This window comes from Fonsecaea multimorphosa (assembly GCF_000836435.1).
Source record: "Fonsecaea multimorphosa CBS 102226 unplaced genomic scaffold supercont1.27, whole genome shotgun sequence".
Lineage (NCBI taxonomy): Eukaryota > Fungi > Ascomycota > Eurotiomycetes > Chaetothyriales > Herpotrichiellaceae > Fonsecaea > Fonsecaea multimorphosa.
Window position 1 is genome coordinate 199,668 of NW_015971661.1, and position 22,851 is coordinate 222,518.

Below are 22,851 nucleotides of genomic sequence, written 5' to 3' on the forward strand. Positions count from 1 at the left end.
TTGGGGCCGTATCCATCCATCTACGAGGTATATTGATACGATACTATCTGGACTCGTACAACTCCATACTTTCTACGCCTCTCAAGAAGACTTCTTTGTTGCATCTCAACGTCTTGATCCTCTTTATCTCAGAATTCTACTCCTCCCCCACTCAAGTGGGCGCAAGATCAAGCGATATACCCAAATCCGCTTCCCCTACAGTCAATCCAAAAGTCCTTCACAATCTCGTTGGTTTTCCTGGCGCCTCGTAACGTTGCCACCTGTGACACAAAACGATTGCGTCGTTCCAACGTTGTCGCATTGAGGGCCTTTTCGCTCATGACCCCGGTCTCCTCCTTGACTGCTTCTCTGAGCACCGCTTTGCTCAGCATGGCTTGTTTCTGCTCGAATCTTTTGAGTGTTTCGGTCAGGCTGTCGATCTCTGAACGCGCACATTCTCCTCCAAGAAGACGGAGAACAAGTGAGAGAATCCGCGGCCCAAAGTCTTGAAGCAGGCCTTTGACACGTGCATTCGCTTCGCTGTCAAACCCGTTCTCAGGGCCACTGCTCTCTGCAAGGGCCGCAAAAAATCCTGCCGCCGATCGACGTGGGAGCGTGTCCGAGTCTGCCATGACAAGCAAGCCCATCTCCACCGATACCGCTGCTGTATCTTGACTGTCTTGCATGCCAAACCACATTGGAGCACATTTGTTGAGCAAGCGGCTGAGAAAGTCCAATGAACTAGATAGGAAATCATTATTTGGGAGTTGCTTTGTTTCATGGTATGTTGACAGAATCAGCCGCTGATTGGAGATGACTGCATACAAGAGGCCGCTGACGCTGGCCTGAAGATTCTTCTTGCTTACGGAAGCCAGGAAACTAGATGCACAAGCCATCGTATTGTCAATGCTTGGGTTGTCGAGATTGATGAAGTGGTTGACCAGCTCAAGCCCGATCAAGTCTGTAAACTTAAACGGCGACGGATGCTCTTCGGTGAAGCCGGATTTGATAAAGTCGCAGCAGGCGTCAACAAATACACTGTCGATGTAGGGTCGGACCTTTTGCAGGATAGCGTGGTACATGGCAAGGACATTCTGCTGGACGATGGCGCCCTGACCGCTCGTCCAAAAGTCCGAGGTACTCGCACTCGATGCTTCCAAGTCCACCGGGACATCGGCCGGGGACCGCAGTCCTTTGCCAATTGAGGCAAGGGTCTGCATAATGTCAATACAGCCTCTCAAGATGTCAGCTTTATCGATGTTGTTGCCGTCTAGGATTGTAAATGCATGGCCAACGGGCGAAAGAAGACGTGACAGTGGTTCGACCTTGGCTTCTTCAGTCGGTAATGCTTGGATGATGGCCGCGACAGCGGCGTATATTCGATGTCGCTCTGTTTCGCCAATGTCCCCGATGGAAACCAACGAGTCGATGAACTGAGGCAGTCCTTCTCCAAGCGTGCTTCTGTGAAAGTCGCATAGATTGTATATCGCCCGCGAGGCAGCAGTCGTCGATGCTTGCAGGTGGAGCGAAGAGAAGAGGAAGTTCAGGATTGCGACCAGCCTGTCTGGATGTCTTTGAAGGTATGCCACGTTTTCTGCTATGAATTTAATAGCAGTCCGCAATGCCCGATCTGGAACGTTGTCGGCGGTCTGAAGAAGATAGCTCCACGCCGGGCTCCCCAAGACCGTAGTGATGATGGTATCGTACTTGTCTGGATTGGCTGTCATGGTGTCGGAGAATGCGAGAAGACTGAAAGTGCTGGCTTCAAAGATGCTCCAGTCCGGGGATGCACCATGCCCAAGAATGTTGGCGACAATTTCTTCTATCAACGCATTCCCAAGCACCATGTAAGCCGAGTGGAAGAAATCCTGCACATCGAAACGAAAGTCCTGAAATTTTGCTCGGTCATCAGCGTCCCAAGACTGGGTCTCGCTGGACATCTCTTCGGGAGGTATTCGGATTTTAAGGAGGCAAGCCTCGCATACCCTGACCGTCACGCCCTTAAGAAACAGCCGGGCCGGTTCGTTATCGTCTTCCCAGTCAATATAGCCCTCGATAATCTCACCAATCCTCTCCAAGACGACTTGGCACACCGGGTCCTCAATGACGGCGACTCCCTTGCAGGAGAGGAGCCGTTGCAAAGTCACGACTACCTCATTGTACCGATGATTGTCCAGGAAGTCGGGTTTGGTGATGTCTATGTGACCCATGATGGACTCAAGCAGATCAACATAGAGAACGCCGTCGGAAATGAAGTCGCCCCGAAGCAGGAGATCCACCATTTCTCTCGCCTTGGGAGAATTGACAAGGCGAGCTGGGAAATTTGGCAAAGCCTCGCGAAGGAGTCTTGCTGAAGAGTTCTCCAAAGAGATGAGCATTTGAAGCACTGAGCCTGTGTAGGAATCGTCCTCGAAAAAGTCGACTGTTGCAGCGATGCAGTCTCTGGCAATGCCTTCACTGCGTTGGGCTTGGGTATCTTCGGCGTATTTGCTCATGTTGGCCCAATACGGGATCGCTTTCATGGCCAGCTGAAGAATGTCTCTAAGCTGGGCCCGTGCCTGCTCTGGTGCTGCTTCTGCCTGCTGTTGACCGATCACAAGCTTTATGCAATACCTCAAGAGGAGCCATACGTCCAAGGAGTTAGCAGCCACGCGGTCATTGAGTCTCCCTTTATCCAGAGCGCTGGAAGAGCGATTATTCAAGTCCTCCGCCATGATCGTAGCGAGCAGTAGGACCCCCTCGAGCACACTGTCGGAGCGGTCTTTGCTGGCTTCCAGCAGTTGACCCATTTCCGGTAGATTCTCTTCAAAAACATAGTTCTCGCTGAGGAAACAGGCCAATACCTGTCTGAATGGGAGGCTCCAGCTTGAATCTGGCTTCGCAAAGAAACTGACAAGTGTCGAGCCGAGCTTTTGGAGAACGAAGCGCGAATCGGGAAGATTCACTAGACGTATGTAGTTGCCCACTAGCGCTTCAAGAAGAGAGCTCCTCACGTTCTCATTGTCGCCCAACCCATCACGGTCCCTGACATGATTTCAGCGACTTTGGTGATGCGAAAGTGGAAATCATCTTGGACACTTACCAGTCAGCATTGATCTTGATGGTCAGGGTCAAGGCACCATAAAATCTTATGGTGTCGTCTCCATTGTGAAGAAGGTCCACAGCTTGCCGCCATGCTGACCTCTCGCGCTGGAGCTGTTGGATTTGTTTCTGGATCTCATTTATGCGCTCGGATGACGATTGATGGGAAGGCTGGTACAGTTCACGTATTAACTGCTCCATGATATGTATAAGGCGGCATCAAACAGTACATCCTGCTCTAAGCGGAGAAAGGCCTAGTTTTTTCCAAAAGCAAGGACGTAGAATGCAGGCTATGACAGATAAATGTGCATTGGCCACGCCAGCGTCTCGTGCAGTCGAGCAAGTCAATCTCCACGCGAAAGGTTGATGGCTGATCTTGACTTCAAGGAATTCAGGGAAGCAGATACCGCACGGCGGATATATGTTTCTGTAATCTCCCAAGGTCGCAAATAGCACAACCAAAGGCTTGGCGAGGTGGTGAGCGATTCGGAATTGACTTGCGCAAAGTTGTACAAGAGGCGAGGAGGGTCGAGGTACAAACCCATCACGAGGCTGCAGCCTCGTCGGCAAATGACAAATTCGGCACGCTTGCCCAGTTGGGCCGTACTAGGTGGTAGTCAATGCGTGCCACGAACGATACGGAGAGCCATTGCAGGTCCGGCACATGGGCTGGCTTCGAGACAGCTGCGTTTGTATGTTCCTTTCTTCGTAGTGCCTCGTTTTCGATGCGTTGGTCATTTCTTCGTCTCCCGTCTTTGCTGCGTCTCACGTCGCCTCACTCGCAAACGCCCCCAGCCACGCTCTCCCCCTCTCGATCTATCCGGTCATTCTCTTTCTCACGATCGCTACGAAGCGTCGATATGGAAAAGGTGGACACCACAAAGCGTCTATCGCGGCTGCGCGATCTGATGCGGGAGCATAAACTCGACGTCTACATTGTACCCTCGGAGGACAGTCACCAGTCAGAATACATTGCACCTTGCGATGCGAGGAGAGCCTATATCTCTGGCTTCACTGGCTCCGCTGGCACGGCTGTCATTACGCTCGATAAGGCAGCTCTATCGACCGATGGCCGCTACTTCAATCAAGCCTCTAAGCAGCTGGATGACAACTGGTTGTTGCTGAAACAGGGCATGGAAGATGTCCCTACGTGGCAGGAATGGTGCGAACACCATGTGCGTTGGCCATGTGCAAGACTGAGCTGAGATTAGGACTACAGAGCAGGCAGAGGGCGGCAAAACTGTCGGCGTCGATCCCACCGTGATTACAGCCACCAATGCTCGCAAACTCAGTGAAACGCTGAAAAAGAAGTCACATGCAACACTGGTTGGAGTTTCGGAGAACCTGGTTGATAAGATCTGGGATGACCGGCCACCAAGGCCGGCAGAGAAGGTTATTGTCCTCTCTGACAAGTATGCCGGAAAACCCTATCAACAGAAACTTGATGACCTTCGCAAAGAGTTGAAGAAGAAGAAGGCTGTGGGGATGGTTGTATCGATGCTTGACGAGGTCGCCTGGCTTTTCAACCTCCGTGGCAGTGACATTCCGTACAACCCTGTGTTCTACTCCTACGCAGCGGTCACTCCAAACTCGGCTACGCTGTATATCGACTCGGCCAAGATAGGGACGGAAGTGAGAGAACACCTCGAAGGCACAGTCGAAATCAAACCTTATAATGACCTCTTTGGTGATCTTACGAGCATCGCCGAAACAGCAGCAAATGAGGTTCAAGCTAATGGAGTCGCTAACGGAGTCGCTAAATCCCATTCTAATAGACTTTTGCTGTCGAGCACATCGTCCTGGGCGCTCTACCTTGGTCTGGGTGGCGAAGACAAAGTCGAAGAGTCTCGAAGCCCTATCGCCGATGCGAAGGCTATCAAGAACCCCACCGAACTCGAGGGAATGCGACAATGTCACATCCGCGACGGTGCGGCGCTGATTGAATATTTTGCCTGGCTGGAAGAAGAGCTACACAGTGGATCATGGATCGATGAAGTCCAGGCAGCAGAAAAACTCGAGGCAATCAGATCAAGGGGTGAGCATTTTGTCGGGTTGTCCTTTGACACTATTTCAGCTACAGGGCCAAACGCCGCCGTGATTCACTACTCGCCCGAGAGGGGAAATTGTTCTCAAATCGATGCAAATGCCGTCTATCTGTGTGATTCCGGGGCTCAGTATCTCGACGGGACCACCGACACTACGAGGACGTTACATTTCGGGACCCCCAAAGACATGGAGATCAAGGCGTATACCTTGGTGCTCAAAGGGGTCATCGCTCTGGACCGCGCGGTCTTTCCCAAAGGCACAACAGGATTCGCCATCGACGCATTCGCTCGCCAGCATCTCTGGCGCGAGGGACTCGACTACCGCCACGGCACTGGTCACGGTGTTGGTTCCTACCTCAACGTCCACGAAGGGCCCATCGGCATCGGCACCCGCGCCGCGTACACGGAGGTCTCTCTGAGCATCGGCAACGTCATCTCCGACGAACCTGGCTACTATGAAGATGGCAACTTCGGGATCCGGATCGAGAACATGATCATGGCTCGCGAGGCCAAGACGAATCACAAGTTTGGAGATAAGCCTTGGATTGGGTTCGAGCATGTGACTATGGTGCCCATGTGTCGGAAGTTGATCGATCCCTGTCTTCTGGACCCCGAGGAGAAGGTGTGGCTGAATGAGTACCATCAGGAAGTGTGGGAGAAGACCAGTGGGTTTTTCGAGAAGGACGAGAGAACCACACGGTGGTTGAAGAGGGAGACTGCTCCGTTCTGATACAGAAGCGTTTGTGTCAGGGCAACGGCAGATTAAGGCTGGCCCGAGCCGCCTCGGCGATCTAGCAGCCTGATGCTGTGTTGTATTTGTAGTCGGTGAACACTCGTTTGAGCGAGTGTTATTGAAGGAAAGGCAGAGCAATTGGTCATGGACTGGACGGGGTGGTAGGAATAGGATAATAGAGTCAAGGGCCACCTATCACGAGGCGGAGAGAGACGAAGTCAGAGTCTAGCCACTCCGTCGAGGCTGTTTATGTGGCAACTACCTGGCTCGCACACATCCCCTTTCTTCCCCGGTTCCCTAGTGTCCACTCCGAGGCCTTCAACAGAGCCGGCGGCCTGCACTTGCTCATCCATCGTAGGGACAGTCGATGCAGATATTCCGTGACACTCAACAACCTGCTGCACACACGGCAACTGCTGCACTGCAAACGGCGGCGTTTGTGGCAGCAGAAGTCACCACCCAATCGACATCGCGATTCCTCTCAGCCCTCTTTTTCGCCTCGGCAATCTTTTGTGGGTCAGGCGTATACCCTGGCTTGTAAAAGATCCGAAGACGGTGACGAGGGTGAAACGATTCCTCGCAATTACATCTGACGCGGTGCTCAAGGAGAACGAAGCGGCGCTGATCACGGGCATCAGATGAGTCGGCAATCTGAGGCAATGAGTCCTTGGCGGTTGCGGCCTCTCGAGAATGCAATGGCTGACCTCTGTCAGTTCTGGTGGTGATTGAAGGCGCTTGTCCAGACTTTGGCAAGGCTCCCCTGATCCTCCATTCTTTCCCGTGCGGACGCTCTGCGAGATAGTTTCGCACGTCAAGGATTAGTCCGGGGGGACATTGAGCTGGAGACTCGAGAGCCATTAGAGCTGCGGGCACGCCTTTGAAGACGCCAGTAGACTTGTCATCCGGGTGGATTTTGCCGATAATCTTGTACCGTTGGTCCTCGTTAGGTTGTTGGTGTCCTTTAGAGGATGCGGTCTGGACACTGCAGGTACGTGTCCTCTCCTTGAACAAGCGCCGTATGGTGGAGAAAGAGAGCCATTTGGGAGGAGAGGTGGATGACGAGGTAGATGCGTTTCGAGCGGACGAGGACGGGGCGCTGTCCAGAAGCTCACATATCAGAATTTTCTGCTCCCTGCAGAGGACTTTGCATTTCTCGCGGAAAATGTTGTCGCGATCGGGGTGCCAGTATTCCCTGTAAAGGTCGTGTGGGGTAAAACCTAGAGTTCTTCTAACTGATTTATGAGGCATAATATTGATGTTGCTCGCAGTCGAAGCAATGCGTCAAGGAAAGGAGGACAAACTAATCTCGTACAGAGCGAACAGCAAGAGAAGGCGGCAATTGCACATAGGTTAAGCAAGAGCTCTCGGGACATTGTTGACGGGTCTTGCATTCTTCTTGCAGTGTCTGGTTCCGGCGGTCTCTGGCACAAGAGCCCAGATGCGCACGCCAGGTCCCACCTTTCAGATAGAGGCATGTTGTTTTGACGGTACTGGGATAGTCTGCCTTGTCCTGAGGCTATTACATCAAACAAAATCCATATTGGGACCGGGCTCCCTTTGGTCTGCCATGCCAGCGGGCAAATGCATTAGATTCTGGGTATGACGGAGACGCTGAGAAGGTCAGAAGTCGTTGCAGAAGTCGTTGTAATTGTTGAAGTGAGATGCTGTGGCAGCGTCATATCGAGATCGCGTAGTTCACCGTACTCGGGCGTACAAGTACATACATCAGTACGGTGGGACTTTTACCCGCCAAATACAATATTGGGCTGCCCGGTGCCGGACGAATAAATGCAAAATCACATCCAACTAAATTTACTTCAACCGCCTCACCACTGAAACTCAACCGGCAAGGCGACCAAAGGAGAACCTCAGAGTCTCGCCATGGCGAAGAGCGACCACACCACGCCCCTGAATATCGCCTACCTTGGCCCCGAAGCCTCATTCTCCCACCAAGCAGCCATTGAAGTCTTTCAAACCTCACCATCGTCTGGCCATGCCGTCTCTTTACACCCACTCCCTTCCTTCTCGGCCATATTCTCGGCAATTCAATCCACGGAGGACTCTGAACAAACTGCACGCTATGATTTTGCGGTCGTCCCTATAGAAAACAGCACCAACGGGTCTGTCGTCCAGGTCTTTGACTTGCTGGCCCGGTGCGGTCACTCCCCAACTCTCTACCCTGACTTGGAAGTCTGTGCGGAATATTATCTTCCTGTACACCACTGCTTGTTCGTCTCGCCTCCTTCAGAACCATTTCCAACTTCCTCTCAGCCCTCGGAACAATTAGACGAGCTCAAGGAGGGATTGCTCCACTCGGTTCGCACACTGTACACTCATCCACAAGTCTGGGGTCAGTGTAACCGTTATCTTTCCAAATATTTCCCCCCCAACGTCGTGGAGCGAATTGACGTGGGAAGTACCTCTGCTGCTGCTCAGCTGGTTGCTCGCGAGTCCCAAGCCCAGACCCAGAGCGGCAAGCCCAACACGGTCGAGGGGATCAGTGCATCCATCAGTCCAAAGCTCGCTGGAGAAAAGCATAAGCTCCTCTGCCTGGCGGAGAATATCGAGGACGAGCCAGGGTTCAACACGACGAGATTCCTTGTCGTGCGAAAACGGAAGGACCAGAGACAGTCCGAAGAATTTCAAGCCTCCTTATTTCTGCACAGTAACGATGTTACCGATTTAAGATATAAATCCTTTATCTCTTTCACTATCCCACATTCTCAACCAGGCAGCCTGGCCGATGCATTGGCGGTCTTTAAACACTACGGGTTTAATCTGACGAGCATTGACACCCGGCCCAGCAGGACGCGGAACTGGCAGTATGTGTTCTTTGTGGAGTGTGAGGAGGCCACCTCAAGTCAACTTAACCGTGCAGTTGCGCACGTCCGTAGGGCTAGGGACGACGTACAGGTTGGAGACGAGGACGGCAGAGGCAAAACCAATCTTATCAAGATGCTCGAAGAGCTAGGCAAGTTCACTGAGACTTTGAGATATCTTGGGAGATTTGTGGATCGATTGCCTAGGGACCAGCAAGAAGATGAACCAGAAGGGTGATGGTGATGGAGCACATCAATCAGGCCGAAGAGAATCGCATTCAAGACCTGAGGAGCAGGTCTTGAGGAAGGAGTGACTATCTAAAATCTGCTTGCAAGGAACAAAGTCTGTGTTGCCCAGGACTGCTATTTGCTGTTAAGATGCCTCCAGCCTCATGGATATTGGGCCTCTTTCCATTCAAGGAATACAGGCGACTTGCTGACCTCTGAAACAGCGAAAGTGAAGCCTGAGAGCGAACTTCAGGTAAGGACTAAACAAGAGTCGAGCTTGACGTGCAAAGAATGACCAGCTCAGTCGAATAAGGATTCAGTATTGTAAAGCATTGGAGTTTTGTCATCAGAAGCTGATTCAAGAGCCTCTTGCATCTCTGGTCCGTCTCCACACTCCTTTCTGGGAAAGTGAAGCAGAATGCGGATTCGTTTGTCGGTGTACGCGGCTGTCTGAAACGTTGAATGTCATTTCGGGCTTACATCAGATCCGATCCCTTGTGCGTCTGCAACTCAGTCGGGCTTTTGACCGGGATGCATGAGGTTCGAGAAGACGGTGGTGAGTGTTGGGTCTGAATGCCGTGGTCATTTCAGACCATGACCATGTTCCGAAGGCTGGAACGTCCTATCATCGGTTCAAGGTCAGAAAGGTGTCACGAAGTCCTCGAGTGAATGTCAGAAGTTAGCTTACCGTGGAGTAGGTCAAGGGTTTGCCTTGCTGGCGGTTTCATCGCTCGCTCAGCGAGGTTAAAGGCACTATCTTTGGCGCCCAACCTGTTGAGGTGTGTAGATTGTTGCTTGCCATTGATGTTGGCACTTTTCCCATACGTCCCCTTTTGCTGCTGCTGCTGGTGGGACTCGGACGCCTCACGAAGACGCCCAGGAGAGCGCGGAGCCGCCGTCAAGCTACCGTCAACAAACTTGGGTTGTTGTTGTTGGACTAAGCCTGGAGATGTATGCTCCTCGCGCTCTCCTGCGAGGTCGTCGAATTGTCAATCATCATAGAATTCGTCTTCGTCGTCAGCATCAACCAACTGTTCAAAGTTGACCTTGTAGCGCAAAATGGCACCAATACCACCAAACCCTTTCACGAATTGATTCCCTTCGCTAGACCGGTCCGAAACGAATTCCAGGGTGGCACCAAAATCCTTGTATTTCTCGGCAAGCCATTCAAGGAACGAACTTTGGTCGACAACTTCCATTTCTTGGCCGGTATCCTTGTCCATGAATTGTTCGCGATTGGCCTCTTGGGCCTTGGTGGTATGCAAAATCCTCTCCGAGCCGTCCGAGGCCTTCAGAACCCAGCGAGTGACATCCAAGTTTTCGTAAACAATCAGTGTTTCAGCAGCACCAAGTTCCAGAGCTTTCAAGGTATCTTCTACACCGTAACAGACGCGACCGCTGTCTTGACTGATCTCCTCGAAGTATTTGCCGATCAGTTTCTTCTCTTGAATGAACTTGACATTACCAAGGGTCTCAGATGCAAGATCGATGGCTTGGTTGAAGCCGTTTTCACCACCATAAGAGACGTCGACCACCTTGATGACTTTGGCTTGAAGACGACCGTCAAACATGTCGGACTGGTTCAAGTCGTTTTTGAAATCTGCGGAACCGGCAAGGACGAGGCCGGCAACGTTGACCTTGTCATTTGTGATGAAGTTCTGAACAGCCAATTCTGCTACCTTTCGCACATAGTTATGACGCTTTTCTTCTCTGAGACGGGCGAAACGTAGGGCAGATTGACCACCTCGACCGTGCTTCTTGGGAAGATCGACGGAAAATTTATGAATGACTTCTCTGGTGTTCCCACTCAAAGTCCCAAAGAGAGCGCCGTTGCCGTCCATGACGATGAAGCCAAATTTCTGGTCAGACTCAAGAAGTTCGCTCAGTGCCTCGGTGTGAAATTTGTTGTCGCAGAGGTAGAGAGAAGTATTGATGGGCTTGAAGGGCTCAAAATCTATGTTGATCTTTCTTTCTTTTCCCTCCGAGGTGATGATTTCACCGCAGTACACCACCAAACCATTCGGGGGAACCTTGTTGTACAGCTTCAGGCGCTGCTGGGTGGAAGTAATAGCGGAAAGGACGGAGAGACGGTTGACTCGCGACTTGATGTTGGAGGCAGTACCGAATTCTTCAGCCAACATTTTCGCAGCGCGAGAGACTTGGTCCTTTGGTGCTGTGGGCGAGTTAGCACTCAGCCAGAAGATGCACTGTCATGAGAAGTGTAACTTACGGATAATGAGGGAGATCATGGAGGTGCCATTGCCTCTGGCCGCCTCAAGGCGTTTGATGAGTTTCTTGACCTTCCAGATCTCGATGTTCTTTTCCGCCTCGTTGGGTTGAGGTGCGCTCATTTTTGCGGGCGGAGGCCGAGCAGAAACGGCCTGCCTGGTGATGCGAGAGAGTGCAGAACTGTACGGGGTAAGAGAACGGGAGGAAAAGGCGAAGCAATGTTTAAATATCACAGTCTATGTCGACTGAGAAAACAAAAGTGGCGTCGAAATAAGTCACTACTTGGACTGTTAGAGTGGGAGTGGGTGGTGGACTGGCTAGGCGGTGCTGCGCTGGCAGTAATAGGCGTTAAGCACTGTGGTGCTGCTGCCCACCGCTGCTTTGGGTTAAGGGGCCCCCGTTGGGCTGCAAGTGTTTCGTTCGGTGAATTCTTCCAGGCGCTGCGAGTCATGCCCAGGCGAACCCGAGTCACGTGCGACACCCGTTCACCTTTATCAGGCAGAAAAATCCCCCCGCCGCCACCAACCTGCGCTTTCACTCCACTTTGCCCACTTGCTATCAACAACGGCTTCCTTGGGTTTCGCCGCCACTGGTTATCGTCGGTTAACACACCTACCTAATGAATGTTTCCAAGATCTACCACTAGCTCATGATTTGCAGTAGATTTCCTATCCCTCCAGTATCCCATGGAAAAATTTCCTTTCCTTTCGGTCCAACGTTCCTTTACCTGAAGAATTGCGTGTACTACTGTCTGTCAGTTTGAGCCTGGGAGGTCTTGTGTTGCGGATTGCTTGTCTGTTTACTGTGTATCTAAAGATCTCCGCGAGACATGCTTTGACCTGACAGATTGTGATACAAGACCCCTAACGTCATCCTTGCTACCTCTGAATCCGCCCTCTGCTCTTTACTCGCCATGAGCGCCAAAGCCAGACAGGCTCCCACAAGTTGGGATGCCTATGAGCGTGGTCGGGCATCCTCCTTTGGTTCCCTCGAGTCCGTACCCGAAGACGAGCAGCAGAACATCCTCTCCTCCTCCACCCCAGCAACACATCATATCCCTCCATTACATGGGGAAGGTCAAGAGCACGGAAGTTTACGGCGGAGATCTTCTTTTACCAAGAGAATTGACCATTTGATGCAGATGGGTGGACCCAATAGTATCGACAACTTTGCAAAGTCGTTTCAAAGAGCTGCGGGATTTCGTGAGATCACACCGGTGCGGAGGAACTCGGTCAGCTTCTCAGAAACCGATCAAGAGGCAGCTCCAGCCAGTGCTGAACAGAGCACAGCAGCCCCCAACAGGTCCCTCCTGAGACAACAGCTTCAAGACTATGATTTTGGAGCCGAAAATGATTCCGCCCTGCAGGATGAACGAGCTCCAGATAATCAAGAGCCGACAGAAGAGTCAGCGCTCTTGCCTGTTGAAAGTCGCCAAACTTTCAAATCCACGACTGGCTCTCTCGTTCCAGGCTCACTGCTACCGCACGAGTTGGGCACAAGCTATGGAAGTATCTCCTCCAAGTTGACGGCAACTGCTCGGCAACGCGCATCAATCCTTATTATGGAACAGGAGGAAGCCAGCAGGCGAGCACGGCAGGACTCAGAGACCTTAAAGGAAGAACCTCAACCTCACCGACATGTTGAACGGGAGATTCTCCCTGATGGAGAGGTCATGGAGCGAATAGTCGGCGAGTCAACCGTTCCTATGACTGTCTTCAACTCTACGAATGTGTTGATTGGAGTTGGCATCCTCGCCCTGCCACTGGGTATCAGATACTCTGGATGGGTCATGGGTCTCGCTTTCTTGACTCTCGCCGCCATCGGCACCTCGTACACGGCTAGATTATTGGCAAAATGTCTGGATTCAAACACCGGTTCAACAACGTACGGAGACATCGCTTACTTGGCATTTGATACTTGGGGCAGACACTTTGTTGAAGCCTTGTTCATCCTAGAGCTGACGGCTGCAAATGTCGCATTGATCATTCTGTTCGCCGACAGCATGAACTCTCTGATACCCGGTGTTTCCGTGGTTGAGTGGAAGGTCATTATTTCTCTGGGCCTGATTCCATTGAATTTTGTTCCTTTCAAGACCTTGAGTTTCACCAGTGTCATTGGCATCTTCTGCTGTCTTGGCATCATCATTATTGTCTTTGCAGATGGCCTTATCAAGCCTCGAAGTCCTGGCTCTTTGAGGGAAGTGGCTAAGACTTGGGCATTTCCCGAAGATTGGAGAACCGTTCCGCTCAGCCTGGGTCTATTCATGGCTCCATGGGGTGGCCATAGCGTCTTCCCGGCCATATACAAGGACATGCGACATCCACACAAATACGGGCGCGCTTTGAAGTACACCTACTTCTTCACCTACGGCCTTGACCTGACTATGGCTGTGCTAGGATACCTCATGTTCGGCGACAAGGTACGCGACGAAGTGACCTCTAATATCCTCCGTTCGACCGCCTACCCTCACGTCCTATCTGTGATCATTGTCGTTCTCATCGCCATCATCCCTATTACCAAGATCCCGCTTTCAAACCGGCCTGTGATGGACACACTCAACAAAAAATTCTACATTGACCTTCGCCAGATGGATGCCAAGGCGCGCGCATACAGTGAACGATCGCTCAAACACCGTACTGCACGAGGCCTCATCGGTGTATTGGCGAATGTGGTCCAACTCGGCATCGCTATTGGATTTCCGGACTTTGACAGCATTATGGCCCTCATGGGTTCGGCTTTGTGTTTTACAATTTGCATCATCCTGCCCGTCAGCTTTTATCTAGTGATTTTCAGCTCCGAAGGCAAGGAGATTGGGTTGGCGGAGAAGATTCTTGACTGGGTTTTGTTGGTGGTTTGCATCTGCCTGGCGGTGTTGGGGACTGTATTTGCTATTTTGCCCAAGAACAAGATTGGGGCTTCGGTTTGACATTCCGGTGTCGAGACGAAAAGATGTTTGAAGAGATGAGAGAGAAAATTTCACAGACAGCCTGGACGGATGCCCAAGCCATGGCAGAATTGTCGTCAGCCAAATAATTGATAATGGTGCACATGTATATAATGACTGGAGCATATTCTCCATTCTCAGATCCACATTTTCAAGCACACATTGACTCCTCGCTCTAATTTGTGCTTGTGGGGCACTTCTCGATTCCTTCGAAGTCGAAGCGAGTGAGTGATCGGCAGGCGTTGAATCAAAAGGACAAGATACTTCTATGCCCCTTCAGCAAGCAGTGTCTCATTTGCTTGCTCGGCGGGAGAGAAAGAAAGAAACCCCCAATAAAACCACGCCCCATGCTGACACATTGATGCCACTCTCACTTTGAGTTGGGCTATCGCTTGGAGACCACGAACCCGGCGGGGTTCTGGCTCAAGAACTCGACCTCCTCGGGGGTGCTCTGCCTCCCCAACGCCTCGTTCCGACTGGGAAACCTGCCGAAGCGCAGAATGACGTCGCGATGGGCCTTTGCAAAGTCGCAGGAAAACTGCACGAACTTGGCCGCCTCGTCGGCCTCGACGGCCGCACGAGGCGAAGGCGACGATGCCCAGAAGCCAGCCGTGCACCTCGCGGCGAGGCCTTCGAATAACGAGATGCCCGCCACCTGGTGCACCAGGCTCTCGGCGTGCATCAGCGGCAGGTAGAAGAACATGGCCATGAGCGGCGTCAGGTCGGCGGTCGAGCGGTCGAACTCCCTGGCCACCGAGGCCACGGCCAGGTCCACGGCCTTGGAGTCCGAGGCGTACGCCAGGCCCGAGCCGCGGTAGATGTTTCTGGGGAATTGGTCGAGGAGGACGATCAGGGCGAGCGAGCCGAGGGGAGTCGAGCCCCACGAGTCCAGCGAGTCGTTGCGGGCCTGCTCGACGAGCGACGCGAACTGGGTCCGGATCTCCGCGTCAACGACCTCTGGGTTGGGTGGCGCGAACCACTTCGTGGTCGGATTGCTGTCGGCCGAGGGCGGCGGGAACCAGTAGTCGAGCACGCAGGCGATGTCTTGTTGGTGTTCCATGGAGATTTGTGGTGTTGTTATCGTCTGCGCAACGGAGGTCGCATTGCTTGAGTAGAATAAGGGCGAGATGAAGCCTTGGAACGCGGACTGCAGCTGGAGTACCTGTGTCGCAGAAGAGGGACGAGGGCGGCGGTTTAGTACATGTACCATATGTCTCCGCGGAACACGAAAAGGGTGGATGTAGGGAATCGGAGGTGCACGACAGGCTTGTAGACGCAGAGGCAGAGGAGCGGGACGATGGCGTACCCTTGCAAAGGCCTGATCCAGAGCGGCCTTCATTTGGTTCCTTGTACCTGCCAGGTAGGTACCTAGGTATATAGTAGGTACCTAGCTATGTACTAGGTAGTCGTGGATCAAGAAGACCGAGGTTTCTTGCACAGAAAGAGAGAGAACAAGCAGGTATCAGACTCCCTGAAGCGCTGTTAGGATGTCGGAGAGTCGGAGGGTCTATTGCTCGGGATTGCTAAGCACTCGCGATGCTTGGAAACTCTAGCTGCCGACTGTCTTTGTATATTTCAAGTTTCACGTCGAGTTTACTAGGTAGACACCGAGAACACATTGACAATCGGCGTGTCACGTATCCGATGTCCGAGTCGCTCATGCGCGTCATCGAGCTGTGACCGTGGGGAGCAAGGCTGGCCAATCAAGGAGAGATTTCCGTCATACCAGCTGCCATCAGGCTGAGCATGTGATGTGCAAGGCTGTGTCGCAGTTTGATGAGAGACACCTACGACGACTCTGTTGTGGTCTCGGTGGTGGTAATGAGGTGTGAATGACTACATGGTTCCAAGCACATGGAGCTTAAACTAGAGCAATGGCAGGAAAAGGTAATATTCCTCCCACATTGAGACCAGAATGGTTCGGGTATATCTTCTAAAAGAGCATGCAATCCGCGGTAGCGACTGTGAACATAGCAGTAAGTCTTGTCTCCAAAAAGCGTAATGGCAAACATGGACTATAACCAAAACTCCACGCTCTGTGCTATCAATGCAGAACTCACTCTCCCAGAAAGTTTTTCTTCGAACAAGCCAGGCGGTACACTCTTGCCGGATATCTAGGAACCTGTACACACTGCCACAGGTTTCGCATTCACAGATTGACGTCGTGAAGCCAAACCTGTTGCTCGACTCGGTGGGAGAACCGACTAGCAGCCAGGATCTCAACCATCTGCTGCTCACTGACGATCATCTCCTGCTTGGGTAGGAACCATCGCAACCCCTCGCTACAAGGTGGCGTGGTTAAGCTGCCCTTGTAGGTCCAGAATTCCTCGACGCCGCCGACCTCATCGATAGCGAGACGCATGTTGACGGGTAAACCTTCAAGCTGCGCTGTGTCGTTGTAGTGGATCATTGGGCCCAGTTGCTTGATGAATGCGGATTCTTTGTCACCCACTGCTACCCGAATGCCAATGACGGCGGCTTCGTGCTCCTCCTCGGTAACGTGAACGAGATGGATTTCCGCGCGGCTGCGCTTGCCGGCGATGAGGTGTTCGGATGGGGCGTGGATGTGCCACCCGATCATGTAGACCTCCTGGCCGTCAAACTTCATGCTGGGGAGTCCGGTGACCACTCCCTCCGGATGATGAGGTGTCCAGGCTGGTGCGAACTCCCAGTTGAAGAAGTTACCTGGAATAGTGACATTCTCTGTGTACCCGTCAAAGGTAGGTTTGTGATGTTGAGATAGTTCCGGCTGAGCAATGTTGATAGGCGATTGATGAGTGCCAGATTGACATAGGGCGTATTCTGCAGAGGTGTCAGTAGGGCTGGAAAAGGGGGAGGGATAACGTCAAGGTTACCAGGTTTGAGGGTAGCCCAATCTGCAGAAAGAGCGTAGTTCCAGTCCTTTGGTACTCGGCCTTTGTCGACTCGGACTTGTCTTCTGCCAAGATGAGGATGAGATTGGTAATTATCATGCTTTGGGCAGCTCCAGGCTGTCGAAATGAGAGTAGAAAAGAAGAGAATGGAAAAAATCATAGCCGACGACAACATGCTAAAATAACTACTCCATATAATCAGTATTGCGAAATTAGTGAAACGAAATGGAAGACAGTGGTAGGCACTGATAAAGGAAAGAAGGTAGGGACGTGAGGGAGTGTGAAGGTCTGACGAGTTGCTTGATATGGGGAAAAGGATTCTCTTTATGTGGCCATCAACGCCAGCGTCGACGCGGGCACGGGCGCGAGGATATCGAGAGCCCGTCTTTTCACCAGCCTACCTCGTACTCCGGGAAGGCACACGGAAGTGCCAAGTACTTGCTGGTTCCAGCAGCGTAATGCTTCGTCTTTGCTGAAACGCCTGGCAAGATACTGGATTCGACGCCGCGCTTGCTAAATATACAACCCTTCTGGTGAAAGGCGACGCCAATGGCGACTCAGCTGTTGCATGCGAGCGAGGCGTGCTGCACAGCACTCTCCCCAAGTCCGACACGGCGTCTTGGGATCTCCAAAGCCAGCGTTGACGGAGGGATACGACAAAGAAGTTTCCGGCTGATGAGATAAGATCAGCAATGGCAATGCATGACAAGCACAGCAAGCTATAGCAAAGATCGTGAAGGCATGCAACGGCAACCTGGGCGCCAAGCTATATCTGACAGCCAAGTCGACCCGGAACGCTCCGCTGGGTCAAAGGAAGCAAGGCGCTACCCCCAGAACTGATCTCCGGGCCACTCGTTGCATTTCAGGGGAGCAACGCGTGGCCGTTGGCCGTTGGCGGATGGTCCGCAGCTGGCGGAAACAGGACAACCAAGAAAGTCCAAGAAAAGGCTAAATGATGAATGCTAAAATGAGCTCGACCCCCATAAGAAGCGCTGAAAGGCCGAGACTCTCGACATGGGGGTATATGGCGTTCCTCGCCGCCCAACTTTCCTCTCAGCCTCATTTCAGCCCGCATCTGACGAAAGATGAGGCATTCCGAAGCAGGAGGTGCTGGGCGGGTAAACCTTCTAGAGGCCCCGCGGAGGATCCAGTCTCAATTTCAATGACTCGCTTCCGGTTGGCTCGAGCGTTGTATGAGTAGCCAGGGAGTGGTTCGACGCCGGTTCAAAAAAGAATTTATTGAGCAAACGGCGGCTTCCCGAGTTCCGAGTGACCGTTCTCGTAGATTGCTGGTTTGACCAATGTTGAAGAAATTCATGCCGATCGCTCGATAGTCCTACTGGTAGGCTGACTCCTCATGGAATTGACTGATGTGTTGGATCGAAGCGAGATCAATACCAAGACGCGTTGACTGTTCCCTAGGTATGGCTAGCGACAGTGGCAATGGTGCCCAGATTCATAGCGGCGTGCCACGATGGGCCACCTCCACAGTACCGACTAATTACTCCGTATGTGCTGGGCCGTACGAGGTACCTCGTACTGAAAAGAGATTACCCCAACATTCACTTCTGGCGTCCAACCTTGTGTCCTTTTTTGTTCATGAGAGCTTCAGCGCTTCAATAAAGAATGGCAGAAGGATCCGGAAACTGGCGCCGGGACCAGCATTGCAGCCGACTATGTACTCCTTTTGACATTGCTGCATGATCGGCTGGTAGGCATTTTGGGTGCGGGGGTGTCTTGCTTTTCTCTTGAATGGTGGCGCCAGAAAAAGTCGGGCAAGTAGCGCGTCGAGAGTTTCCTTCCCTGTTCAACAAGCTCTAGACTCGGTGGACATGCGGGATAGACAGATTTACTGTTTGTGCGCAGCTGTCAGTATTGGATGTGCTCCCAAGCTTTGTAGACGATGTTGTGGGAACTTTGCCGAGACAATACACAAGGCTGAAGTTCAGCCTCGTCTGTTCGGAGAACCGAGTGCTTGTTCTTGACTTCAAGTTTGTGCCGGCGATTCAGAGCTGGTAGACAATGTCTCGACTATAATCATCACCCAGTATGGTGTAATATTATTCATCCAGCCAAGTTGCGTAATGAGCTCTATCCAAAGTAGCTTGCTCATTGGGACTATAGGCCTATCTCTAGATTAGCACTCTGACCTGGTAAGTCTTACGGTAACATATATACATATGTACAGATTGTCTTCTCAACTGAAGTCCCATCTAGCGTTCCCAATTCTCACTTATGTTGCCAATGTAGCGTTGCAACTTAACCCGGTGACATTCTTTGCATTCACGCAAGTCAAATTGGCAGTCTTATTGGTGGCTGAATCCACCAAGTGCACATCCTTGAAATCGATGTTCGTGCAAGGTGCTGCTGCTGAACAGTTCAAGGCGACTCCGACCTTACTGCTAACGGTTCCAGACACGTCGGAGAACAGTAGATTCTCGAACTCGAGAGTGCTGGTATCGCAGTAATGGGCCTGATCAGGCACCTTGAAGTAGCATTTGTTGATGTAGACAGCTTGGCTTGTGTTGTGAGTCGTTAGTCCCATGAAAGTCACATTGGAAACTCTCCCCGTGCCGCCGCCGCCACCTTGTGGAGGTTGACCCTCTGCTTTGCCTACCCACGATTTGAAGTAAGCTCCGCCCCCTACTGCAGCCCCTCCAGTCCGTGGATTGATATCTTGTGAGACTGAGATGTTTGTGGCTGTCACATTGAAAATGTAGTCCGGTGAGTCAACATACTGGCCGATTGACCCAAACGCAATCCCACCTCCAACGCAAGTCATATTGTTGATTACCATGTTGGTCGTGTTCCCTTTCGGAGCCAGACAATCATCTCCGCCGTGGAATTGCCAATCTCTTACCAGAAGATGGTCAACTCGCAGGGAATCGAGGCCATCAATGTTCGTTTCGTAGTTGGAGGAATTTCCGTATGGATCTGTATTGGTACCATTGATATACACCTTGCTGAGTTCGACATTGTACGAGTCCTGGATCCAGAAACTCCAGAACATCGGCTGGCGTATGGAGAAGTTGGTCACAATCACATTGGAGGAATTGAAGATTGAAATAACAATAGGTCGGCCAAACTGGTTGCTGTGTCCGGCGGCGTGGGTCATCCATGCCTGTCCATTGCCATTGACCCCGCCCTGCATCCAGCCCCCTCCATCGATTTCAAAGTTGTTACCTTCAACAATCCACCCCGTGGACTGGTTCTGAAACTCAACGCGGAAGGAATTGTCAATCCAGTATGTCAGGTCTGGCGCGAAAGAGAGGGTACCGAAGATCTCCAAGCGCGCATTCTGGAGTTTCATGTACATCCGTTTTGAGATCGTGTAGACGTACGGAGCCGGTAGTGTAATGGTCCCATTGGTGCCGCATTTTTGAACAGCAGCAAGAATCTGGGACGAATCGTCCTGACCCCAGCCCAAAGGTGTCACAACACACGTGAGTCCGCTTGGAGACGGTGAGAGCGGGAAAGCGGCCTGAGGGGGAGCTTGTCCCAGGTACGGATTGGAAGCATTCTTGTGGTAGGGAAGCGTTGTTTGAGGGGAAGATACGGAAGTCGTGGCGGCCTGAGGAAAGTAAATGGTCGATGAATTGCTGCCACATGCGAGCGACGCAAAGCCAATTGTGTACAGGAGAGTTAACGCGTTTGGGAGCATGATGTTGATGGATCACAAGCTCTCCACGAGTAATATTCAAACCCGGCACTTTCTGGCTCGTTCCCAAAATCTTATCTTACCCGAGTCTGTGCGAGCACTGACGGTATATATAAACCTACCTAGGTACATTCCCATTTTTCATGGGTTCGACGAAGTTGGACTTGTAGCTCGCTTGATTCTCAAGAGAAGCTTGGAAAGCTTCAATCCTTCTTGCTCAGACGAATCAAGGAGGAATCGGCAGCCCACGTGCTCTAATAGAAAGGCAGATCTTTGTATCCATGTGGTATGATGCATTGGGAAGGAGGTGGAAGCCAAGACCTCGATAGACGAGCTGACTGCATTTTTGCCGGATTAGTTTAGCAGGATGGTGAACCTTTAGTTCCTCCTGCGAAGATGTAACAGAAGCTTGAAGGGACGGAGAGGGGCCGAGGTCGTGAAGGAGAGAACATCCCAACCTAGGTAGCGAGGTAGGTACATTAGGTACCTATCTAAGGTACTAGTAGCAGAGAATTGGGGTCCTTCAGGGCAGCGTGATATCCCATCATACTTCAACTGTAAGGCCCACACGGACTTGGCAGGTTTATCCGCCCGACCACTCACAACTACAAAGCAGCATCAATCGCATCCCCAATCCAGTGCAGCTTGGCAACCTCCGAAATCGCTTGTCTGCGAGTTCTTCTCCTCTGCGCTGATCCCAAAATTTTTGTTGCAGAGCTTGTCCCCTTGTATTGCTGTGACTCATCCTTCATGTGATACAAAGCTCAATTCCCCTTGACCTTGATGAGGTAGTACCTGTTTGTCTGCTCGATACGCCCTTCCCTCGCCGCCATCATGGCAGGCCGGCACAATCTCCTATCTCTCGCTTGCAGGGCCGCGAACCATCCTCGCCGAGCGCAAACTGGCACCTCGTTCCTCGATTCCATCCTCCCCGCTTCGAGACGAGCCAAAAGTACAAACTCAACCTCAGCCCTAGCATATAAGGCTCTTCACAGGAGGTCACCCCTTCCGCTCCCGGTATCAGACACCTCTCCCCAATATGGCGCCGCAGCAGCTGTCTCCTCCATCCTCTACGAAACCCCGGTAGCCTCCCAGGCCCCGCCCAAGAAACACATCTTGAACTGCCTCGTGCAAAATGAGCCCGGTGTCTTGTCTCGCGTGTCCGGCATTCTCGCGGCCAGAGGATTTAACATTGACTCCCTGGTGGTGTGTAACACCGAGGTAGAAGACCTGAGTCGCATGACCATCGTGTTGAAAGGACAAGATGGTGTTGTCGAACAAGCTCGAAGACAATTAGAGGATTTGGTCCCTGTGTGGGCTGTGCTGGACTATACAACTGCCGCTCTGGTTCAGCGCGAGTTGCTACTGGCCAAGATCTCTATTCTTGGCCCCGAGGTTTACGAGGAATTGATGGAGCACCATCGCGAGATGACCAGTCCCGACTCGGATCAAGGTCTAGCGGATGTAGAAAATGCAGAGGAAAATGCCGACAAGAGGTTGCAGGAGTTGGAAGGAAATCGGCCCGAAGAATCATCTCTCGTTCAACGAGCTAAAGACATGCTGGGTCAAGGTGCCAGCTACCATCCCAGCCGTCTTGCTGCCAGTCAAGCTCTGCGACATAAGCATGAACACCTCGAGGCCATCACCCATCTGACTCACCAATTTGGTGGAAAGGTCCTGGACATCAGCACAAACAACTGCATTGTGGAAATGTCAGTGTCTCCCGTCGATTCTTTTGCATCTAAAGTGCTAACGTGAAGGCAGCTCTGCGAAACCGAGCCGAATCGACTCCTTCATGAAGTTGATCTCGCCCTTTGGCATTCTCGAGTCAACTAGGACGGGATTGATGGCCCTTCCCCGATCACCGCTCTATGATCCAAACGATGAGCACGTGCGGGAGGCTGATGATGTCGTCGACGCTAGTACCCTACCTCCTGGTTAATGTTCTATGTTACCATCATGTTGGAATAGCGTCAGGCGCCCCTTACATGAGGTTGTTTTTCTTGATTCTGGAGTAGGTAGGCTATTCTTGATCACATACTGGACTGTATGAGTTCTGGCATTTCGAGGGATCGAAGTTGCAGCGAGATGGACACTAGCAATGATCCCACAAAACAATGGTGTTTTCCACGGCATCAAGCTGAAACTGATGGTATGGACAAATCAAAATCCTCTACCCAACATCTCGTACACTACCTTAGTCTTAATACCTACCTGGTACCTAGGTACCTTGGTATGGGTTGTGCTGGGTGGCGGGGCCTA

At 51.9% G+C, this 22,851-nt stretch overlaps 10 protein-coding genes across 10 annotated transcripts; 4 read left to right on the forward strand and 6 right to left on the reverse strand.

Moving 5' to 3' along the window:
• Positions 1 to 167: 167 nt before the first annotated feature.
• Z520_09992 (uncharacterized protein) lies at positions 168 to 3,261 on the reverse strand (the record flags this gene model as incomplete). The annotated part of the gene is made up of 2 exons (XM_016780486.1): positions 168 to 3,003; positions 3,062 to 3,261. The coding sequence occupies 2 exons, from the start codon at positions 3,259 to 3,261 to the stop codon at positions 168 to 170; spliced, it is 3,036 nt and encodes a 1,011-aa protein (XP_016628405.1).
• A 659-nt stretch (positions 3,262 to 3,920) lies between these two features.
• On the forward strand, positions 3,921 to 5,835 carry Z520_09993 (uncharacterized protein; the record flags this gene model as incomplete). The annotated part of the gene is made up of 2 exons (XM_016780487.1): positions 3,921 to 4,222; positions 4,272 to 5,835. 2 exons carry the CDS (start codon positions 3,921 to 3,923, stop codon positions 5,833 to 5,835), a joined length of 1,866 nt encoding a protein of 621 aa, XP_016628406.1.
• Positions 5,836 to 6,225: 390 nt separating this feature from the next.
• On the reverse strand, positions 6,226 to 7,086 carry Z520_09994 (uncharacterized protein; the record flags this gene model as incomplete). Its single annotated transcript, XM_016780488.1, has 1 exon — positions 6,226 to 7,086. The coding sequence occupies one exon, from the start codon at positions 7,084 to 7,086 to the stop codon at positions 6,226 to 6,228; it is 861 nt and encodes a 286-aa protein (XP_016628407.1).
• A 633-nt stretch (positions 7,087 to 7,719) lies between these two features.
• On the forward strand, positions 7,720 to 8,895 carry Z520_09995 (uncharacterized protein; the record flags this gene model as incomplete). Its single annotated transcript, XM_016780489.1, has 1 exon — positions 7,720 to 8,895. One exon carries the CDS (start codon positions 7,720 to 7,722, stop codon positions 8,893 to 8,895), a length of 1,176 nt encoding a protein of 391 aa, XP_016628408.1.
• Positions 8,896 to 9,874: 979 nt separating this feature from the next.
• On the reverse strand, positions 9,875 to 11,236 carry Z520_09996 (eukaryotic peptide chain release factor subunit 1; the record flags this gene model as incomplete). The annotated part of the gene is made up of 2 exons (XM_016780490.1): positions 9,875 to 11,058; positions 11,116 to 11,236. The coding sequence occupies 2 exons, from the start codon at positions 11,234 to 11,236 to the stop codon at positions 9,875 to 9,877; spliced, it is 1,305 nt and encodes a 434-aa protein (XP_016628409.1).
• Positions 11,237 to 12,027: 791 nt separating this feature from the next.
• Positions 12,028 to 14,040, forward strand: Z520_09997 (uncharacterized protein; the record flags this gene model as incomplete). Its single annotated transcript, XM_016780491.1, has 1 exon — positions 12,028 to 14,040. The coding sequence occupies one exon, from the start codon at positions 12,028 to 12,030 to the stop codon at positions 14,038 to 14,040; it is 2,013 nt and encodes a 670-aa protein (XP_016628410.1).
• Positions 14,041 to 14,443: 403 nt separating this feature from the next.
• Z520_09998 (uncharacterized protein) lies at positions 14,444 to 15,118 on the reverse strand (the record flags this gene model as incomplete). Its single annotated transcript, XM_016780492.1, has 1 exon — positions 14,444 to 15,118. The coding sequence occupies one exon, from the start codon at positions 15,116 to 15,118 to the stop codon at positions 14,444 to 14,446; it is 675 nt and encodes a 224-aa protein (XP_016628411.1).
• Positions 15,119 to 16,207: 1,089 nt separating this feature from the next.
• On the reverse strand, positions 16,208 to 17,091 carry Z520_09999 (uncharacterized protein; the record flags this gene model as incomplete). Its single annotated transcript, XM_016780493.1, has 2 exons — positions 16,208 to 16,860; positions 16,914 to 17,091. 2 exons carry the CDS (start codon positions 17,089 to 17,091, stop codon positions 16,208 to 16,210), a joined length of 831 nt encoding a protein of 276 aa, XP_016628412.1.
• A 2,073-nt stretch (positions 17,092 to 19,164) lies between these two features.
• On the reverse strand, positions 19,165 to 20,592 carry Z520_10000 (uncharacterized protein; the record flags this gene model as incomplete). The annotated part of the gene is made up of 1 exon (XM_016780494.1): positions 19,165 to 20,592. The coding sequence occupies one exon, from the start codon at positions 20,590 to 20,592 to the stop codon at positions 19,165 to 19,167; it is 1,428 nt and encodes a 475-aa protein (XP_016628413.1).
• Positions 20,593 to 21,423: 831 nt separating this feature from the next.
• On the forward strand, positions 21,424 to 22,531 carry Z520_10001 (uncharacterized protein; the record flags this gene model as incomplete). The annotated part of the gene is made up of 2 exons (XM_016780495.1): positions 21,424 to 22,301; positions 22,354 to 22,531. The coding sequence occupies 2 exons, from the start codon at positions 21,424 to 21,426 to the stop codon at positions 22,529 to 22,531; spliced, it is 1,056 nt and encodes a 351-aa protein (XP_016628414.1).
• Between the last annotated feature and the right edge of the window lie 320 nt (positions 22,532 to 22,851).